General features: G+C 40.1%; 1 protein-coding gene across 10 annotated transcripts in view; it reads left to right on the top strand.

The window, feature by feature from the left end:
• The window catches only part of MACROH2A1 (macroH2A.1 histone), a 47,579-nt gene extending 33,936 nt beyond the window's left edge, over positions 1–13,643 (top strand). For 4 of the 10 annotated variants that reach the window (XM_075056783.1, XM_075056780.1, XM_075056781.1 and 1 more), the window contains exons 7-9: positions 4,887–4,976; positions 8,184–8,358; positions 12,906–13,643. In XM_075056783.1, coding sequence (XP_074912884.1) covers positions 4,887–4,976; positions 8,184–8,358; positions 12,906–13,071 — 431 coding nt within the window. In that variant the 3' untranslated portion in view covers positions 13,072–13,643. The other 6 variants (XM_075056786.1, XM_075056785.1, XR_012654308.1 and 3 more) reach the window with 5 other exon arrangements.
• The last annotated feature ends 2,360 nt before the right edge of the window (positions 13,644–16,003 follow it).

Genomic DNA, 16,003 nt, shown 5'->3' with positions numbered 1-16,003 from the left:
TGTCTTGTTCCCGATTGGAAAAAAAAAAAAATTAAAAAATTCTTCTTCAGCAGAAGTCTGTTCTTCAGCAAAAGTAAAACAATTAACTTTCATGCATTATGTACTGCATTCCCTTATTATTTGATTACACCTGCTACTGTCTTTTTTTTAAACTTCCTTAATGGATACAACCCGTAATTCTTCTACTACTGCATTTCCTATGGGAACGTACACAAGTAATTTAACAAGAAAAAGAGTTAAGAAGCCTAATTTTTAAATCAGCCTTTCTCAGAAACATATTCTTACAAGTGTCTCAGCCATTCCAACACATAAGAAGAAAATATGCCTTACTTTTAAAATATAAGATCATTCATTTATATTTTTTAAAGCAAATTCACTACAACCCTGTCTGCAAATACATGGTTTCCTCCATATGAAGGAGACTGTCATTTTTAGAAACAAAATGATGAATCGCCATACATATGAAGATTAGTGCATGTCAGCTTATTGGTGCTGACAAAATGGAGAAACTAGTTATTTTGTTTGGCTTGATGATCCTGAATTTCTTTTTTTAAACAGATTCCATATTTTAGTGTCATGCTCTGTGGGGAACTGGTTGTTCTAGGTTTCTGCAAAGTGAAATGGGGTATTAGCTGATTTTAAAATTTTGGAAATGATCTCATGTGATTGCTCTGACCTGTCATTTTAACATTTATTTGATCATGTCATACTCAATATTCCTCCTCCTGTTCCCTACACCCCTTTCTCTACACACACCTGCACACACAACTCAGCATACTCCTTTGGCGCAAGGTTTGGAGATGTAAAGGTAGGAAAATATGGACGTTGGTACATGTGTAAATGTAGAGCCTGTGCTGGGTCTCTGTCCAACGTGGTTGATATACATCTGTTTACCTGTTGTAGTTGCAAGTTGTACAGGCTGACATTGCCACGATCGACAGTGATGCTGTCGTTCACCCGACAAACTCTGACTTCTACACCGGTGGTGAAGTAGGTAATGGAAAGTTCAGTGCTGCGGAGTTTGTATGTGTGTGCATGGTCAATCAGCAGCCACAAGCTTGTTGTAGCTATGCAGATTTGCATTCATTTCTCGCTTCCAGCAGTCCTGACCGATAATAAAAAGAAATGAATAATTGCAAACTCAGTAGGCATTTTTGATTTTTATCACCAAATCAGACTTTAAGAAGTAACAATAGAATGCACCACCAAAATTTGAAGTGCAGGAACAGTACGTTCAATGCAGGCATGTGACCAAGGAAAATGAATTACCGCATTGTTTGTTTGACATGTTAAATGCCTGTTCTGAATATGGTTTGAGTCTTGATCTTTAGATTTCTAACAAGTTCCAGTACACCCTCTCCATGCCAAGTTTCAGATGTTCACATCTGACATGCTGGATCTAGCCCATCTGTATTTTCTGAACTCTTAAGATTGGTTAGTTTTTTCGTGTTTTACCTTATGGACCTATTACCTTTGTAGCCCTGCTTAATGGTCCTCACGTCCACAAGCACACGGCTAGTGACGCTACCTATGTTTTTCAGGCGGTCAGTCATCTAAGCTACACCGATGAGAGAAAGCATGATAGAAAACATGACAGACATCTTAATTCTGTATCTTAAGTGTCACCTGAGTAACTCTTACCTTAGTAATACCCCTCTCTGCGTACAGTACTTTGAAGGATTTTGTAAAAGGGTAGCAGTCCTTTAACTGAACTGCCTTGGTAATTTGAGAAGGCAAATCAGAACCTGGGCTGAACACAGAAGTTGCTGGTAAGGGTGATGACCCACCACGCTTAAAAAAAGTCACCTGATCCCAGCCTCTGTTCTACATCTCGTCTTAACCTCATCATCGCTATGCACGTGGTCTCCCTCCGCGCCTGAGGCCCTGTTTCGGTACTGGCTTGGAGGGACACGCGTCCTGCTGCAGAGCAGGCATGTCCTACACCACCTGCTTTTTCTGAAGGGGCTACTTTCTGAGTAACGTGCAGACAAGTGTAGCTCTGTGTAGCCTGTTGGGCAGGAACAGCTGTGACTTGGCTGGCTAAACATTATGCAGAGACATTAAAATAAAAGTGTCATAATACCCTGCATCTGAAGAATATGCTTCTAAAGTCTGTCAGACCCATTTAGCTAATGTGCTTGTCTCCTACCCTTTGACAAAGAAATGCTTTGCTACCCTACAAAGAAAATTGTCTCTCAAAGCTGTACTGCTCATTCCTTAGAGTAGGTTCCTGTTGCCTCTGACTGCTGTAAGAAAGAATAGAAGTGCACAAATGCTTAGCTTCCAGTGATTAACTTTTACCCATCTAAATTTTATTTTTTTTTAATTTTTGTTGTTTTTCTCCCTAACAATTTAAATGTACTGGGGGCTTATCCTGAGAATTTTAGAGCCTAAATTTCTGCTAACGCTGTTTTCAACACTGATACCAATGCCTGCTTGGAAAGCATGAGATAATGATCTTATTCTCATGGGAGTGACACATATTTATGCCTGTGAGCAAATAAGCTACTAACCTTGAAGCCGTGAAGCAAGACTTCCATCAAGAAACTTGCTAATGTAGTGGAAAATGGTTAAATACAGTATGTCCTTTCCCAGATAAAGCTAATTTACAACATAGTTCTGAAATACAATTTCAATATAAACCCTCACTATTAATCAGAAGAAGAACATAACTGAGGAGTAAATGCAGAAAACCTCACTGATTCATACCAAATACTACTTTTGCTCTTCTTTGTACCAATCTGCAAGAGGAGAGCTCAGTGAAATAAACTGACAGGGTTGTTCATTGCTTTTAATTATAAATTAATTCCCAGTAGAAGGGAAAAAGCTGATCCTTCTGGATTGAATTAAACCAAACTAGGCTAAATTCCATTAAATGTACAACAGCTTTGCAATGGCAAAGAAATGACCTACTTAATAGATCTTTTCTGTTCCTAGGTTCTGCATGAGGCTTAATTATGTTTCCCCTTGAAATGAGAAATTAAGGATTATGAATGTCGTGGGGTTTAGGACTGATCTGAGTTCATGGACTCAGGGGGAGTATAACTGGAATATATACAAATATAAATAGGAATGATATGGAAATACATATAACAAGAGCATAACTAGAATGGAAGACTCTTTCCCTCCCCATCCCTTCTTTGTCAGAGTGATTTTATAAGACCCTGGTGTCAGCCATGTCTGCTGGGCTGGTTCAGCAAAGGGCACTGCGTGTCATGCCGTCTGGCATATCGCTGCCTTTGAAGGGCAGCACATTTCCAAGCACCTCAGTTCTGGTGTGGATCTCCTTTCCTAGCACACTCCCCTAAGACACCTTGCTGCTACAAATAAAGCCATTGCTGTCTTTTCTAAGAGATTTCTAAGGTGGTGCCTTCCACTCAGTCGCACAGCGATTGGTGACTTTGAGTTTCAGAAAATTCTTAGTGAGGAGTTTGAATAAACAGACCGAAGTATTTCTAGAAAAAAGCTTAAAGGAGCACAAAGAGAAAATTACACTCTGACCTACGCAGTCTGACCTTGCAGTCCAGCTTTTGGCAAACACCCATTGTGAATTGGTTATGAAAAAAGCAAAAGAAAAGGCATACATTTTTTAATTGTCCTCAGCTTTTGTACCCCAAAAGCAATAAACTGCCAATAGGAAAATAGAGGCAGCGTCACAGAGTCAGTTTTAGAATGAACAAACAAATGCATTATTTTCAACCTCAGTCTTCATTTTGGAAGAAATTTAGCAATGGTGTCAAAACAAAAGCATCTTGCAGTCCTCTTAGTTTTTGGAGCTATAACCCTATTTAGTCAACTGAATCTTGGAGGAGGGGCTCTGCTTCCTTGAGCATATAGTATGTGCACTTCCATCAGAAAATGCGTTTTTTCTTTCTTCATCAGTGAAAGTAAGGGGTTTCACCAAATAAATGTCTAGATCTTTAGAGATCCTAGTTCTGAATTTTTGGAAATCAGTTTTCAAAGTAATATCTCAAATCAGAGCCTTTGTGATATCACTGCTTTTTACTTATCTACCTTTATAATTAATATGCACAGTGCAAAATTATGTGGGATGCTTATGTAGTTAGGAAAATGCTTTCTTGGGCTGTTTTATTTTATGTTAATATTTAAAACTAGAGCTGCAAAATAAGATCTAAACCATTTAGTGATGGACTGCCTTTGTAAACAGCATACCTTTTGGTTGCTCTGAAACACTGCACAGCTCTTCTCCTCCCAGAACGACTTTGTCCAGCTCCTTAGCTGTAGTTAGAGAAGTTCATTGGAGGAATATGTTCCTTAGAGATTCTCCTTATTTCTGAGGCTCTTCCTCTTGGTTAAAGGTGGCTCAACAAGCTGGGCAGTTACCAAGTAAAGCAGCCCGCTGCACTCACGAGACTGTTTCATTCCTGGTGCCACCTGTTGGGGTCAGGGACCAAGATCAGGTGAGTTTCAAATTCTTATTGTGGCAAATGGCTCTTTAAAACAATTTGTAAGAGAGAGGGGAAATGAATCTTAGGGGAAGGAATTATGAACCTTCAACTACTCTTGAGCTAGCACGTTCTTCTGGAACATTTCACACTAACAGATGCTCGTGATAAGGAAGGAGGTAGGGATGTCATGTCAGATGTTTTGACATTAGAATTAGAGAATGTTAGCAAGGGATACCAATGTGAGGTTTTTTGGGTTGTTAGGGTTGTCTTTTTTGGTTTTTTCTTTCTGTTGTTGTTGTTGTTGTTTTTAATGACTAGCTAATTCTGAAGTCCCAAAAGGTTTAGATCTTACTTTGCAGTCCCCAAAAAATGTTTGGGCAGAAAACTCTAGACTGATGTAATAAAAAATAATGTTGAGTCACATGTCTGCTGTGGAAACCTGGCATCAGAGGAGTAAAATAACAATTCTCTGTTCAGGGAGCACTTTGGAAAAGAAAGGCGGCAAGGAGTTTGTGGAAGCTGTCATTGAGCTTCGCAAAAAGAACGGGCCGTTGGACATAGCTGGAGGTGAGGTTCTGCGCTTCGGAAACCTGCAAACAAAACACTGCGGGCGCTGGCTTCGCTGTCTGCGGCAGTCTTCGTTGCAGTCAGACAGCCAAGCTCCTTCTGGTACAACGCTTGGATTCATGCTGTCTGCAGACAACTTTTATGGGTTATGTGATATTTGTATTTTCCAAAGTTAAAATACACACTTCTCATCTTAAGTAACATTTACCAAAGCATCTGGGAAATGGTGTAGTTATGTAATATTGCAAGTAAAAGCAGGCTATTCACAGGTACATGCGTACACAATGAGTGTTGATTATTAAGGGCACAGTTCAGAAAAGCAATTAATGAGATGCTTATTTTTCAGAACAGTTGAGTCCGACTCTGTTAAACATCTGCTTTGCTGAAAGGCCGCTGACTTTTACTGAACTTAAGCATGTGCTTAAAGTTAAGCATCTGCTTGGGTACTTTGTTTAATCGGTGCCAAAATCATCACTATAAAAGCTTATGACTTCTTGATGCCTAGTTATCAAAATTTATGTAATATCTGAGAAAAATCTACTATATGAGTAATAAAGTTTGGTAATGGTGATACATAATTTTACACCATCTGTGAAATTGCTGATACATGTTGTTCATATAGAAGGATGATTCTGCCATCTGTGTTTATGCTATGAAAATAAATACAGTGTGCGCAGTTTTGTAAACGAATTCTGACTAAAGCTGAAGGGGAGATGTAAGACTTCAGCTCTGACAGGAAAAATTACAACTGTTTACTTCTGGTGCTTAATACAGGGTTTTTTTCTCCTTTTTAAAATTTTTAATGAGTTTTTCTTGGAATTCTTGTTCTGCAAAAATACATAGAATCACTTACTTTTTGTTTTTGCTTACTTTGGTACAGTATTCCTTATCAGCCCAGACTAAACTGCTCACAAATAGGTTGCGAGTTGGAGAGAAAAGATTTTTTTCTCAGCCATAAGTGCATCCCTCAAATCTGAGGGCTGCTTGGCAGTCTTAGCCCACGGGGAGCTCTACACTACACCGGGAGAAACTGTCTGTTAGGGACTTGTTGGAGGGGGACTCTAGAGAAGAATTGGTACACATCAATTTCTCAACCATAAGGTTATCCAGTTTTCGGATTTCTCAGTTATATGGGTATCCCTGTAATGTACCAATAACCAGGATCCTTACCTGGAATATAATTGTAACCAGCACAGAATGTGTCCATGGTTCTTTCTTTCCATTTCTACAGCAAAAGCTTAAGTTACTTCCCCTTTCAGAGCATTTGCATTTGAAGTAAGGGACAAGTGCTCTTGGTAATTAACAGTTGTCCTCAACAGAATCCTAATGAGTTAATTAATGACTACCCTGGAAAACACTCCCTGAGAAATATTAAAGTTGGTGATGCGTATCAATACAGTATTTTAGGCTTTCACGATGAAGATATTATCCACATTTCACATCTGACTAGAGATATGTCAGCTGCTTTTAATAGATTTTTCTTGGATTTATGATGTATTCTGAATCTGCCAACGTTTTAGTTGCACATTATGACAAATTAACGTTGCCTAACACTGAGGCTATTCAACATGTTGAGAATCTGCAAACCCATAAGAACATGAAGGCTTGTGCTTCCATTGTCCTTCAAAATATACTCTTCTGATTAACCTCCGGTCAGAATGCCATATGGCAAAGTCTATTTTCTCTTTCCTGCAGCAGCTACAGGATAGCATCCATATGTGATGATTATGCTCCAAGAGTTATTTCTACTATACTTAAATAACAAAATGCCTCATAAACATTCCAGAATGGAGTAGAGGATTTCTGGCCTCTAAGCACCTTTACAAACCTGATTTTTTGAATTTATTGGTATTTTTATTATTGTTTTTGAAGACATAAGCTGCCATTTTATACCTACAGTTTTGTGGCCATGTATGTTTATATCCCAAAGAGTGTGTTTTAAGGGGGCTGAGTCTTTTTGAAGGTTCAGTGTATGCTCGCTTGAGATTTCAACTAGGTATTTTTCCTCCCTCAGCTTGCAATTAGGGTATTTTTCTTTCCTCCCTCTTTTTACTTTTTTTTTTTTTTTTTTTTTTTTTTGTAAGCAAACCAAAGTTGCAAGTTTTTAATTGCAACCACAGACCTGTGAGTTCAGAAATGGCAGCGATCCTCTTATTCTGTTTCCTGGCAGGCAGAGCACAGTCTTCTGTTGCTCTGTGATGGGATGTGGTGAACCCAGAATGTGTTCTTCTGCTGAGAGAAGGCCTCTTGTCTAGCGAATCCCTGACTGTCGGTAGTTTGTAGGCAGGCTGTGCTGTATCCTTTTAGTCCCCACATGTCCATGGTAGAGTCATGGTGATAATACATGACTAGCATGGTAAAAATTGTTCTCCGTTTCTTTGTACATACAAGGCCTTGCCTGTTAGTATATAAACAGTGTGAATCGAACATTGTGAATTTATAAATGCATCCTGTCCAACCGTCTGTCAAGAATGTGATGAAAGAAGTAAAGTAAAACCAGAATTGTTTAAGTGGTCTTGGATGACACATACACAAAAAAGCTTGGATAAGACCAGGTCCAAAGTCTTGAAATCACACAAAATGTCTTCTTTACATTTACTCAGAAACAAAACTGGAAATATAGCAAAAATCTTAATTCACCTCTCTTCCAGCCTTCCTTAACAGTTTGCAGAGCATTAATAGCTCTGAACTGATTCAGTTTGGGCCGCAGTGTGATCAGAAGCTCGCTAAACAAACTGTGTGTTTAGCAGGAGTAGCTGAAGGTCACACAAGTCATAACTCTGTGCGACTGTCCAGCATGCTGGTATGTACTGTAGCTCTGCAATAAAGGGAACCAAAGCAAGATCATCCCTTGAACAGCTTTACGTTCTAACAGATTGCTGCCTTTTTCCTTATACGTTACACAAGTTTGCACAATCCCCAATATAAATGTGTTTCCTTTGCTGTCAGCCATGAATTCTTGCTCTCTGTAAAATAAGCTTGATTATAGCTATGATTTCTAAATTACCACAGCAAAGTACAGCTGGAAATGGAAAACACAAAGTCTCTGTAATCATGTTGTTATATTAAGGCTGTGTGATTTGTAATCTAAAACGTTCACAGGGGCTAAAGGAATGTCTGTCAATTGTTCGCTCTTTTAATCACATATGCACTCTTTTAATCCTAAGGAGAGGAAAGCAATTATGTTTCACTTTCGTTTCTTACTAGCTGTTGTCAGTGCTGGCCATGGATTGCCTGCGAAATTTGTGATCCACTGTAATAGCCCAGGTTGGGGCTCAGACAAATGCGAGGAGCTGCTGGAAAAGACAGTGAAGAACTGCTTGGCTCTGGCTGATGAAAAGAAGCTGAAATCAATTGCATTTCCTTCAATTGGCAGTGGCAGGTAAGGCTGTTACACAAACCCAATGCCAAATAGGTCACATTTTATAATGTTCCAGTCCCTTCTCATGTACAAAACCTATTGCTACAATGCTGACTTTATTCTTCTTTGTTTAAATCAGTTCCCTAAATGAAATGTTTCTTCTAGGTTTGTTGAAGCTGTGCGTGGAGCCTACAGTATTGTCCTGAATATTAGTTCAGCTTTTGCAGGTCTTGTAGTGATCCCTGCAGAATCTTAAAGCGTGCAAATAGGTTAAAGAGCATGAAATGAACTTTTTAAAAGGATATTAGAAGACTTTTTTCAGACTATCAGTTCGTTCATGTAAATTGGGGACGTGGAGAACATGAAGGAAAGGGGTCTGTTTTACCTAGCTTTAGTGCATAATTAAACTTACTGCAATATATGTCTTAGGATGGCCAGAAAACATGGCTTAGTGTTTGTTTAAGCAGCAAACCTGAAGTGCCTTGATTCTCAGGATTTGCAGAGTCACTTCAAGCTTTCACCCAAAATTCATAAGCTCAATTCCATGCAGTTTACATGATAGGCCTCTTTCAGAAAAAAAAAAAGGCCTTAGAAGCCTTTGCCAAGGTTTTTGAAGGCCAAAGTCTAAAGTTAAGGTCCTCTGGCTTTGTACAGGATGCTCAGTGCCTTTGAAAGTTGGATCACGTTCTTAAGGGTCTGAATACGGACTATGCTTTTAATCTGAGGCTTTTGGGTTTGGGCTGGGGATGGAGGTTTGGAAGGCTTGGCCCGTAATGATGGCTCAGTATGAAGACCAAGGGCCAAATCTAGGCCGAATTACACAGTTGTGTATTTAACCCTGAACAACTGCCCCTTTCAAATTTGCCCTGAAAGAAGTTGGCTGATGTACAGCAAGAATATTCTTCCCATTGTGCCGTGTTGCAACACTAGATTAATTCCTGCATATTCTGTGGGTTAGGGCAGGAAGTGTCATTTGGGTGAATGACAATAAAGAAATAGAAGTTTCACTAGGATAATAAATTTAAGCAACTTGCATCAGACAAAGCTCCAAATATGGTTAATTTGCATGGGTGTCATTTTAAGGAGGTAACATGAGCTTACTTTGTAGAATGGCAGAGAAGTATAGTGGAGGGTGCATACTAACCCTCCTTGAATTAGCTGTCAGGTTCACAGGCTAGTCGGTACAAAGAGAAGCTCTGAATTGCTCTTTGGGAGAAACTGTATTCCTCCACGGACTGTAGAGTGACTATGGAATTGGTTATGTGGGTGCCTAAAGCAAGATTATGTAAAGTATCTTCCACAGAGCCCTTTCTTTTCTGGATAGCTCCCAGGGAAGAACCATTCACAACCCTTGTTGCGAAGTATTTGGTTGCTGTTGGAAGATGATGAAACCCTGAACAATCATGAGATTCACATTCTGTTATGAAATCTGGTTACTGACAGGCAAGATCTGTGGCTAAGTTCTCAACTTGGCATGTGCACGTCATTCTCACTCAAGGCAGTTGAAGTGGTGCTTTTAAAAGACGGAGGGGGATCAACAGACCTTCAGAAATATATGAGGTTGTGTATTTTTTTCTTTTTTCTCTTAATTGGAGATACTCAAGCATAAATTAATTCTGGAGAGAACAGAATATATTTTGACAATACTCTTTACTTGTTTTTATGAAGTCAGAAGCGTTAAAAAAAATAAAAGTAAAGCTTTTAAAGACAGCAAATGCCAAAGATACCACATGGATGCAGCTGTTCTAGTACAGACATCTGTCAAGCAGACATCACCCAATAAACCCACATAAACAGTTTCATTCTCTTTTATAGTTGAGGAATGGGATTACATGAGGGCAGTTCAAATAAATCACGGGGGGAAATAAAATAGCATACTTGTAGCATTCAGTGGGCCAGATGCTCAGCTACAGCCAACTTGTGGAAAGCACAAGTTGGGTGCTGTACAAAGGTAGCCTGGAGTTCAGTCTGGTAGGGCCAGCAGGAGAACAGGGGAAGGAGAGTTAGGGATTGAACATAAAATCATCCTCGGAGTAGGGATTTCATTCTGAGGCTCTGACTTTGATCTGAATTGACGCTAGCTTGACTAAAGTCTCAAACTGCCTTTTCACAGGAATTTAACTCAGACCAGTAGACTGACGCAAGAGGCTTCTGTTTCTTGCAGCCCACACATGGCCATTGGGTCAGCACCTTTCTTCTGATTTTTCTGCTCTCTTTTCTTTCTTTTGGGAGAGTGGTCATAAACAACTTACTTTAATTGGCTTCCCTGTGTGCATCCCTCCCCTTGACCAGGCTGCTCTCCTCCCGTTTGCCCTGTTGTGACCACCCTGCTGGAGCACTACCAAAGTGGAAGTTGTATGACTTCAGAGTCCACTGTGAGCAATTCAGAAATGGCGTATACCCTGATTTTGATGCTGCCCTGCATGACAATTCCTGCTCAGGAGCAAAATTCCTTAAAGATCTGTTCAATATAAGCCAGGATGCAGCATTCATAAGTAACTAGCAAGTGATCAGATGTGGAGGCATGCTGAGTCTGTGTCTTTTTCTCTGTGTAAGCCAACAGTAGGAAGTAGCTCTGATGTCAAAACTATGCTCTCAGTTGATTAACTTGTCACGCAGCTGATTCTTCCTGACCAGCTCATTTGGCTTTGGAAGAGTACAAGGTTTTCTCACAATGCTTTTTTCCTTTTCTTCTTCAGTAAAAGAAAAAATCTGGCATTTTCAGAAAAGAAAGAAACAGCATGAGCTATTTCATGTCATCATTTTTGAAATATCGCAAGCATTATCTTCAGGCAGCATGTATAATATCACTTTACAGGCAGCACTACCACAGAATTGCTCTCGGAGTATACTTTATGGTAAGGTAATGTGCAGTAAGCGGGCCATGACACAGGCAGTTGCCTTTCTCATTTTGTGTCTTGTGGCATGTAATGAGAGGGAGAGTACAACAGCGTTTCATTATCAGAGTTTGGTGCTTCAGTGAGCAAATGCCAAGTGATGTTGCACCTGTTAGTGCCAGAGATGAATTTAGCCCAGCTTCTTCAAATTGCTGAGGAAAACTCTGAGAAACTCAGCCATCTGTGTAATCTGTAAATTATTAGTTGTATTAATAGTACGCACTCTGTAACAGGCAGTGTTGACCATCGCATATCTGTAAGTGCATGTCAAGGAACCAGGTGATCTTCAGTGGGGTCTTTCAAATTCTGTTTGGGTCTTACTCGTAACAGAGTGATCATATACCATCACCTTCAGACTGATTACTGCAGCACACTTCACTGCAGCTCAGAGAGTGCTCAGACTTTGGCTGGGGTGGGCAGCAGTACTTCATGAGTAATACAGTGGCAAAGCTTAGGCCACAGAGTAGCTACCAGGTGTAATTTCAGGAGTTTGCCATGACCTGTAAAACTTACAGTTCAGATCATGGCTTTGTTCAGACCTTTCTACTTGTGCTTGACCTGTTTTAAGATTAGATGAAACCTCAGATGCAGGCTGCTAGATAAAAATGTGAAAAAGCTTGTAAGAAAGGTTCGCGGGTTAGACAGCGAAATTCAGTCATGCACAGTTTTGTCATCTGAGAAAGCAGCAAGGTTTGTTCTGTTTGTCTGTGCCTCCTCCAGAAGAAGGGGGCAGGAGCCTCTTCTTTAGGCATTGCTAGAGGAGTAGAAAGGCCTCTGGGTTTTAGATCTCTCCAGTTGATACCAAGCAGCTGTCTTTCACGATATTTTTCTTAGGACTGTACTTATATTGAATCAGCCTGTAATTAAAAAGGGTGTAAGCAGTGTTGGAGGTGTTGCTGAGGTTGGCTTAGAAAAGCCATCCAGTCCCTTAAGTCTGTCCTCAGCCCTGACACAGCTACTTCGGCTTCCCAAGCCCAGTAAAGTTAGACTGACCCCATCTGGACAAGGCTCACTGTGACCCAGGAGAGCAGACTTGCTCACCTTCACTCAGCCCGCTTCGCTTTTTCTGCCACATTTGAAATGGTAAGGGTGTTGCCAGTGTTGTTTCTCACTACCAAAGCTACTAGAACTCGTTCTCTCTTCCTTTTCAGTCTGCAGCAAGGCTATGCAAGTAACTTCTTCAATTTTCTGCTATATTATTAACCATTAATAATGGTAAAACCATGTTGTACTTTGTGTCTTTTCATGCTTCATTTTCTATATCAAGTTCTCTGTCCCTTTTTGTTTTTCTTTAACAGTTGGTTTGCTTTCAGGATGGGTTTCACTCTGCCACTCTTAACGTATATGCTGCTTTCCTGAACACTTCAGGCTGTTGGTTTACTTGTCTGTTTAATGAGGATAATTGACCTGTCAGATATTGTAAGGTTCAACCCATTAATGTGTGTGAACTCTGTATTCATTTTTGGGGAATGCTTTTCTTCTGTTTGAACATTTTAAGTCTTGCCTAAACAAACAAGTTTGTAGCTTCTAATTCAGACTGTAAACACTGGCTTTGTAGCTTTATTTACTGTGCTGCGGTAGAGAAAAGATGGAGCATTCCCTGCAAGGTTATGCCATCAAAAACTTGTTTAGCAAGTCTTGATTTTCTTCCTTTTTTTTTGTCTCTTCTAGAAATGGCTTCCCAAAGCAAACGGCTGCTCAGCTGATCCTGAAAGCCATCTCCAGCTATTTTGTGTCAACAATGTCCTCTTCAATCAAGACGGTGTACTTTGTGCTCTTTGACAGCGAGAGTATAGGGATATACGTGCAGGAAATGGCCAAACTAGATGCCAACTAAGCCTAGAAAGCTACAGTACCAGCCCCTTCTTCTACCCATCGTCCTCCCCAAATCCTTAACTCATTGTGAAGCAGAGCATCCCTTATTTTAAATTTTGCTCACCTAGGGGAATAAAGGTGGTTCTTCTGTTGGGTTTTTTTTGTTTGTTTGGGGGTTTTTGTTTGTTTTGTTTTTACTTTCTAAAATGTTTTATGTTGGCACTGATAGTTGGCATTACTGCTGTTAATGCACTGTATACCAGGCATCGTCTGAACTTAGTGTAATCTAGGAGATTTTATAGTTTTATTTTAATGAAGTATGGATTGAAGCAGAAAGCTGTTAGGAGTATGTAGTCTTTTACTTGTGAAAGAAACAGGCCAACCCTATTTTGTAACTGTGTTGTGGTGCTTTATCAATACATCGAGTGGCGTTCCTTTCATTTTTTAAAAGAACAGAAGCTATAAACCTAATTTGTGTTTGTTTATTGTCTTAATGATAAATCTGGAAGAAAAAATACAGAAACCCTGTTGTCCTTAATTATATTTACAATTTTGAAATTGTGTGAATTGATTTAGTAAAATGTTCGAACTGTTGCTGTTGGTGTACTTGAATTAATTTTTCCCTTAAGCCTTCATTTTCTGAATTCTGAGAAGTTATAGCTATGAGAGGGATGATAAAATACCAGATTTGAACCAGTGGCCTGGAAACATGCTTGGGGATGCTGGGCCTCTTAACCTGTGCTGCCTGGCTGGGTGCCTGCCCAGTGACACTCCCAGTTGGGTCTTTTTCCACTGAGCATTCAGACTTTCCAGTTGGTCCTTCAGGTCCTCCTGTTCAGAATCTGACTTAATGGGCTGTTTAGTTTGGGAGGTTGAAGACTTTTAGATCAAGCAAGGCCTAGGGTTCTTTTTTTTTTTTTAACTAGTTCCAGTCATCTAATATTGGCCTGTTTGAAGCTGTTTTGTACTTTTTCCAAATATTTATGAGCCCGGTTTGTATTGGTTGCCATATCATTTGCACAGCTGAAATCCATACCAGCATAAACCTTTACGGAAGCCACTTGGTTTTGTACTTTGAGAAAGAAGAGGTTATGCTTTCAAAAGCTATTGCATACAAACACTCGCTCTGAAGAGGAAGCTCTTCCTTTGAAGTCTTTAGCCTGCTCTCTAGATAGTAGGCATACGTTTTCCATCTCTGTTGAAAACTTCATTTGCTGATGAAAGAGGGCTTCACATCCACTCTGGATTGATCCAGAGCAATGAGCAGACCAAATCTGACTTGTCAGTAAGCTCAGGACTCACTATATGTATCCTGAATACCAAATAAATATTAAAAATGTGTAGCTTAAGCTCCTGCAAGAGTTTGGGGGTTTTGTGTAGGAGTCTAGATAGTTGCAGCTTTCAAGGGGGCTGCTGTAGAGGAACAACAGCAGCAACAATAGAAGACAAAAATTTAATAACAGTATTATTCTAAACACATACCCAAAGTTAAAAGGATCAAAGAGTAAATTAATTTTGTGCCTCTAATACATAAGGTGTGTGGCCATACTATGGGCTCAAATGGAAATTTTTTAAATAGCCAAAAATGTATCTGGTATCGTTCTTCAAAGACAGCAGTTCAAGTGGCAATAAATGAAATAAGATGCAGTACCTTAGCAGTTAATTGGGAAATGCATGTTACTGCAGTTACATTGTTTCTTAAAACTGAAACTGCACTTTCCACAAATTTCACTAGGTGTCACTAAAAGGATTGAAAAAATAGAAAAAAAGCATGCATGGGCAGGTACCTCAGGAAACACTTGGTGCAAGAAGGGCCCTCCTTTTTCCAGCAGAGAAAGGGATTTTTAACACAGAAATAATGTGCACATCAAAATGAGTGTACAGATTACAGCTTCTTGGTCCCCTTGCACTGTAGAATATTAAAGTCTCATTTTCTTAAAGTATCAAAATTTTAGTGTCAGTAACAGAAAAAAAGGTGTTTGTCAACAAGCATTTTCAAAGCAAAGTACAGCCTCCAATGGCATTTAATAGATCTTTTACACTGTCACACCATGCTGGGAAGGTCAACTTTTGTCTTTCAACTAAGAAAATGCCAAAGCAAACTGTATTGTAATTCGAATCACATGGACTTGCTTCTGGCCTCACATCTCATCTGCTCCTTTAGCCACTGGCTCTATAAATAGCTCCATGGATTTCCTTGGGATTGCCTGTGATGTGCCATTTGCTTTGTTTGAATTCAGGTCCTTTTGCAAAAAAAGGGCCATGAAAAAACTCCCACCTGATGAGATTCTGAGCTCTCAGCACCACCTCCCAGTGTGACCAAAACCAGTTATCAAGGACTTTTTGCATCACCTGGAACAAGGAAAATGCTCTGCCAGGCAGGGCCACAGACCTAGAGCTTTCACAAAGCCCTTCTCATTCTAACTCATAACTATGGACCATGTTTTGCTCCTGTGTAAAATCATTTGCAGCATCAAAGCTGGTCTCATGGGGCCTCGCTGTATTCTCCTACTGTACAAATACCAGAGCATCCTCTTCTTTCTCAGCATTCAATCAAAAGCCTGCAAACCCTCAGTGTGTTCAGAGAGTACCGTGATTCTATTGCTCTGACCCAGCCTGTTCCACAAGTGACCTTGAACCACTGCACAGCTGCTCCCCACCACACTTGTAGCCAGGCGAGTCTGCCCAGAGGAGGAGCAAGCCCATCTCTGACATGGCTCTGCCTCTCAGGCGATGTTACCCGGTCTCCCACAGCCTGAAGAATGCGGCTCTGAGGTCCTGAAATCCAGCAGGCTCTGTCAAGAAAGCCAGAGATCCCAGAACAAGCTTGAACTCGGCCACATGGGGCAGCCCAAGTAGATTATGGCATATATTCAAGAACCTAAAAAGTAACATATCAGGTTACATGCATAACAAGAAAAACAGGAGAAGAAATTCCTGCTAACATGCACTGC

Source organism: Buteo buteo, chromosome 24 (genome assembly GCF_964188355.1).
Source record: "Buteo buteo chromosome 24, bButBut1.hap1.1, whole genome shotgun sequence".
NCBI classification, from domain to species: Eukaryota; Metazoa; Chordata; class Aves; order Accipitriformes; family Accipitridae; genus Buteo; species Buteo buteo.
This window is presented reverse-complemented; position numbering and strand designations above follow the sequence as displayed.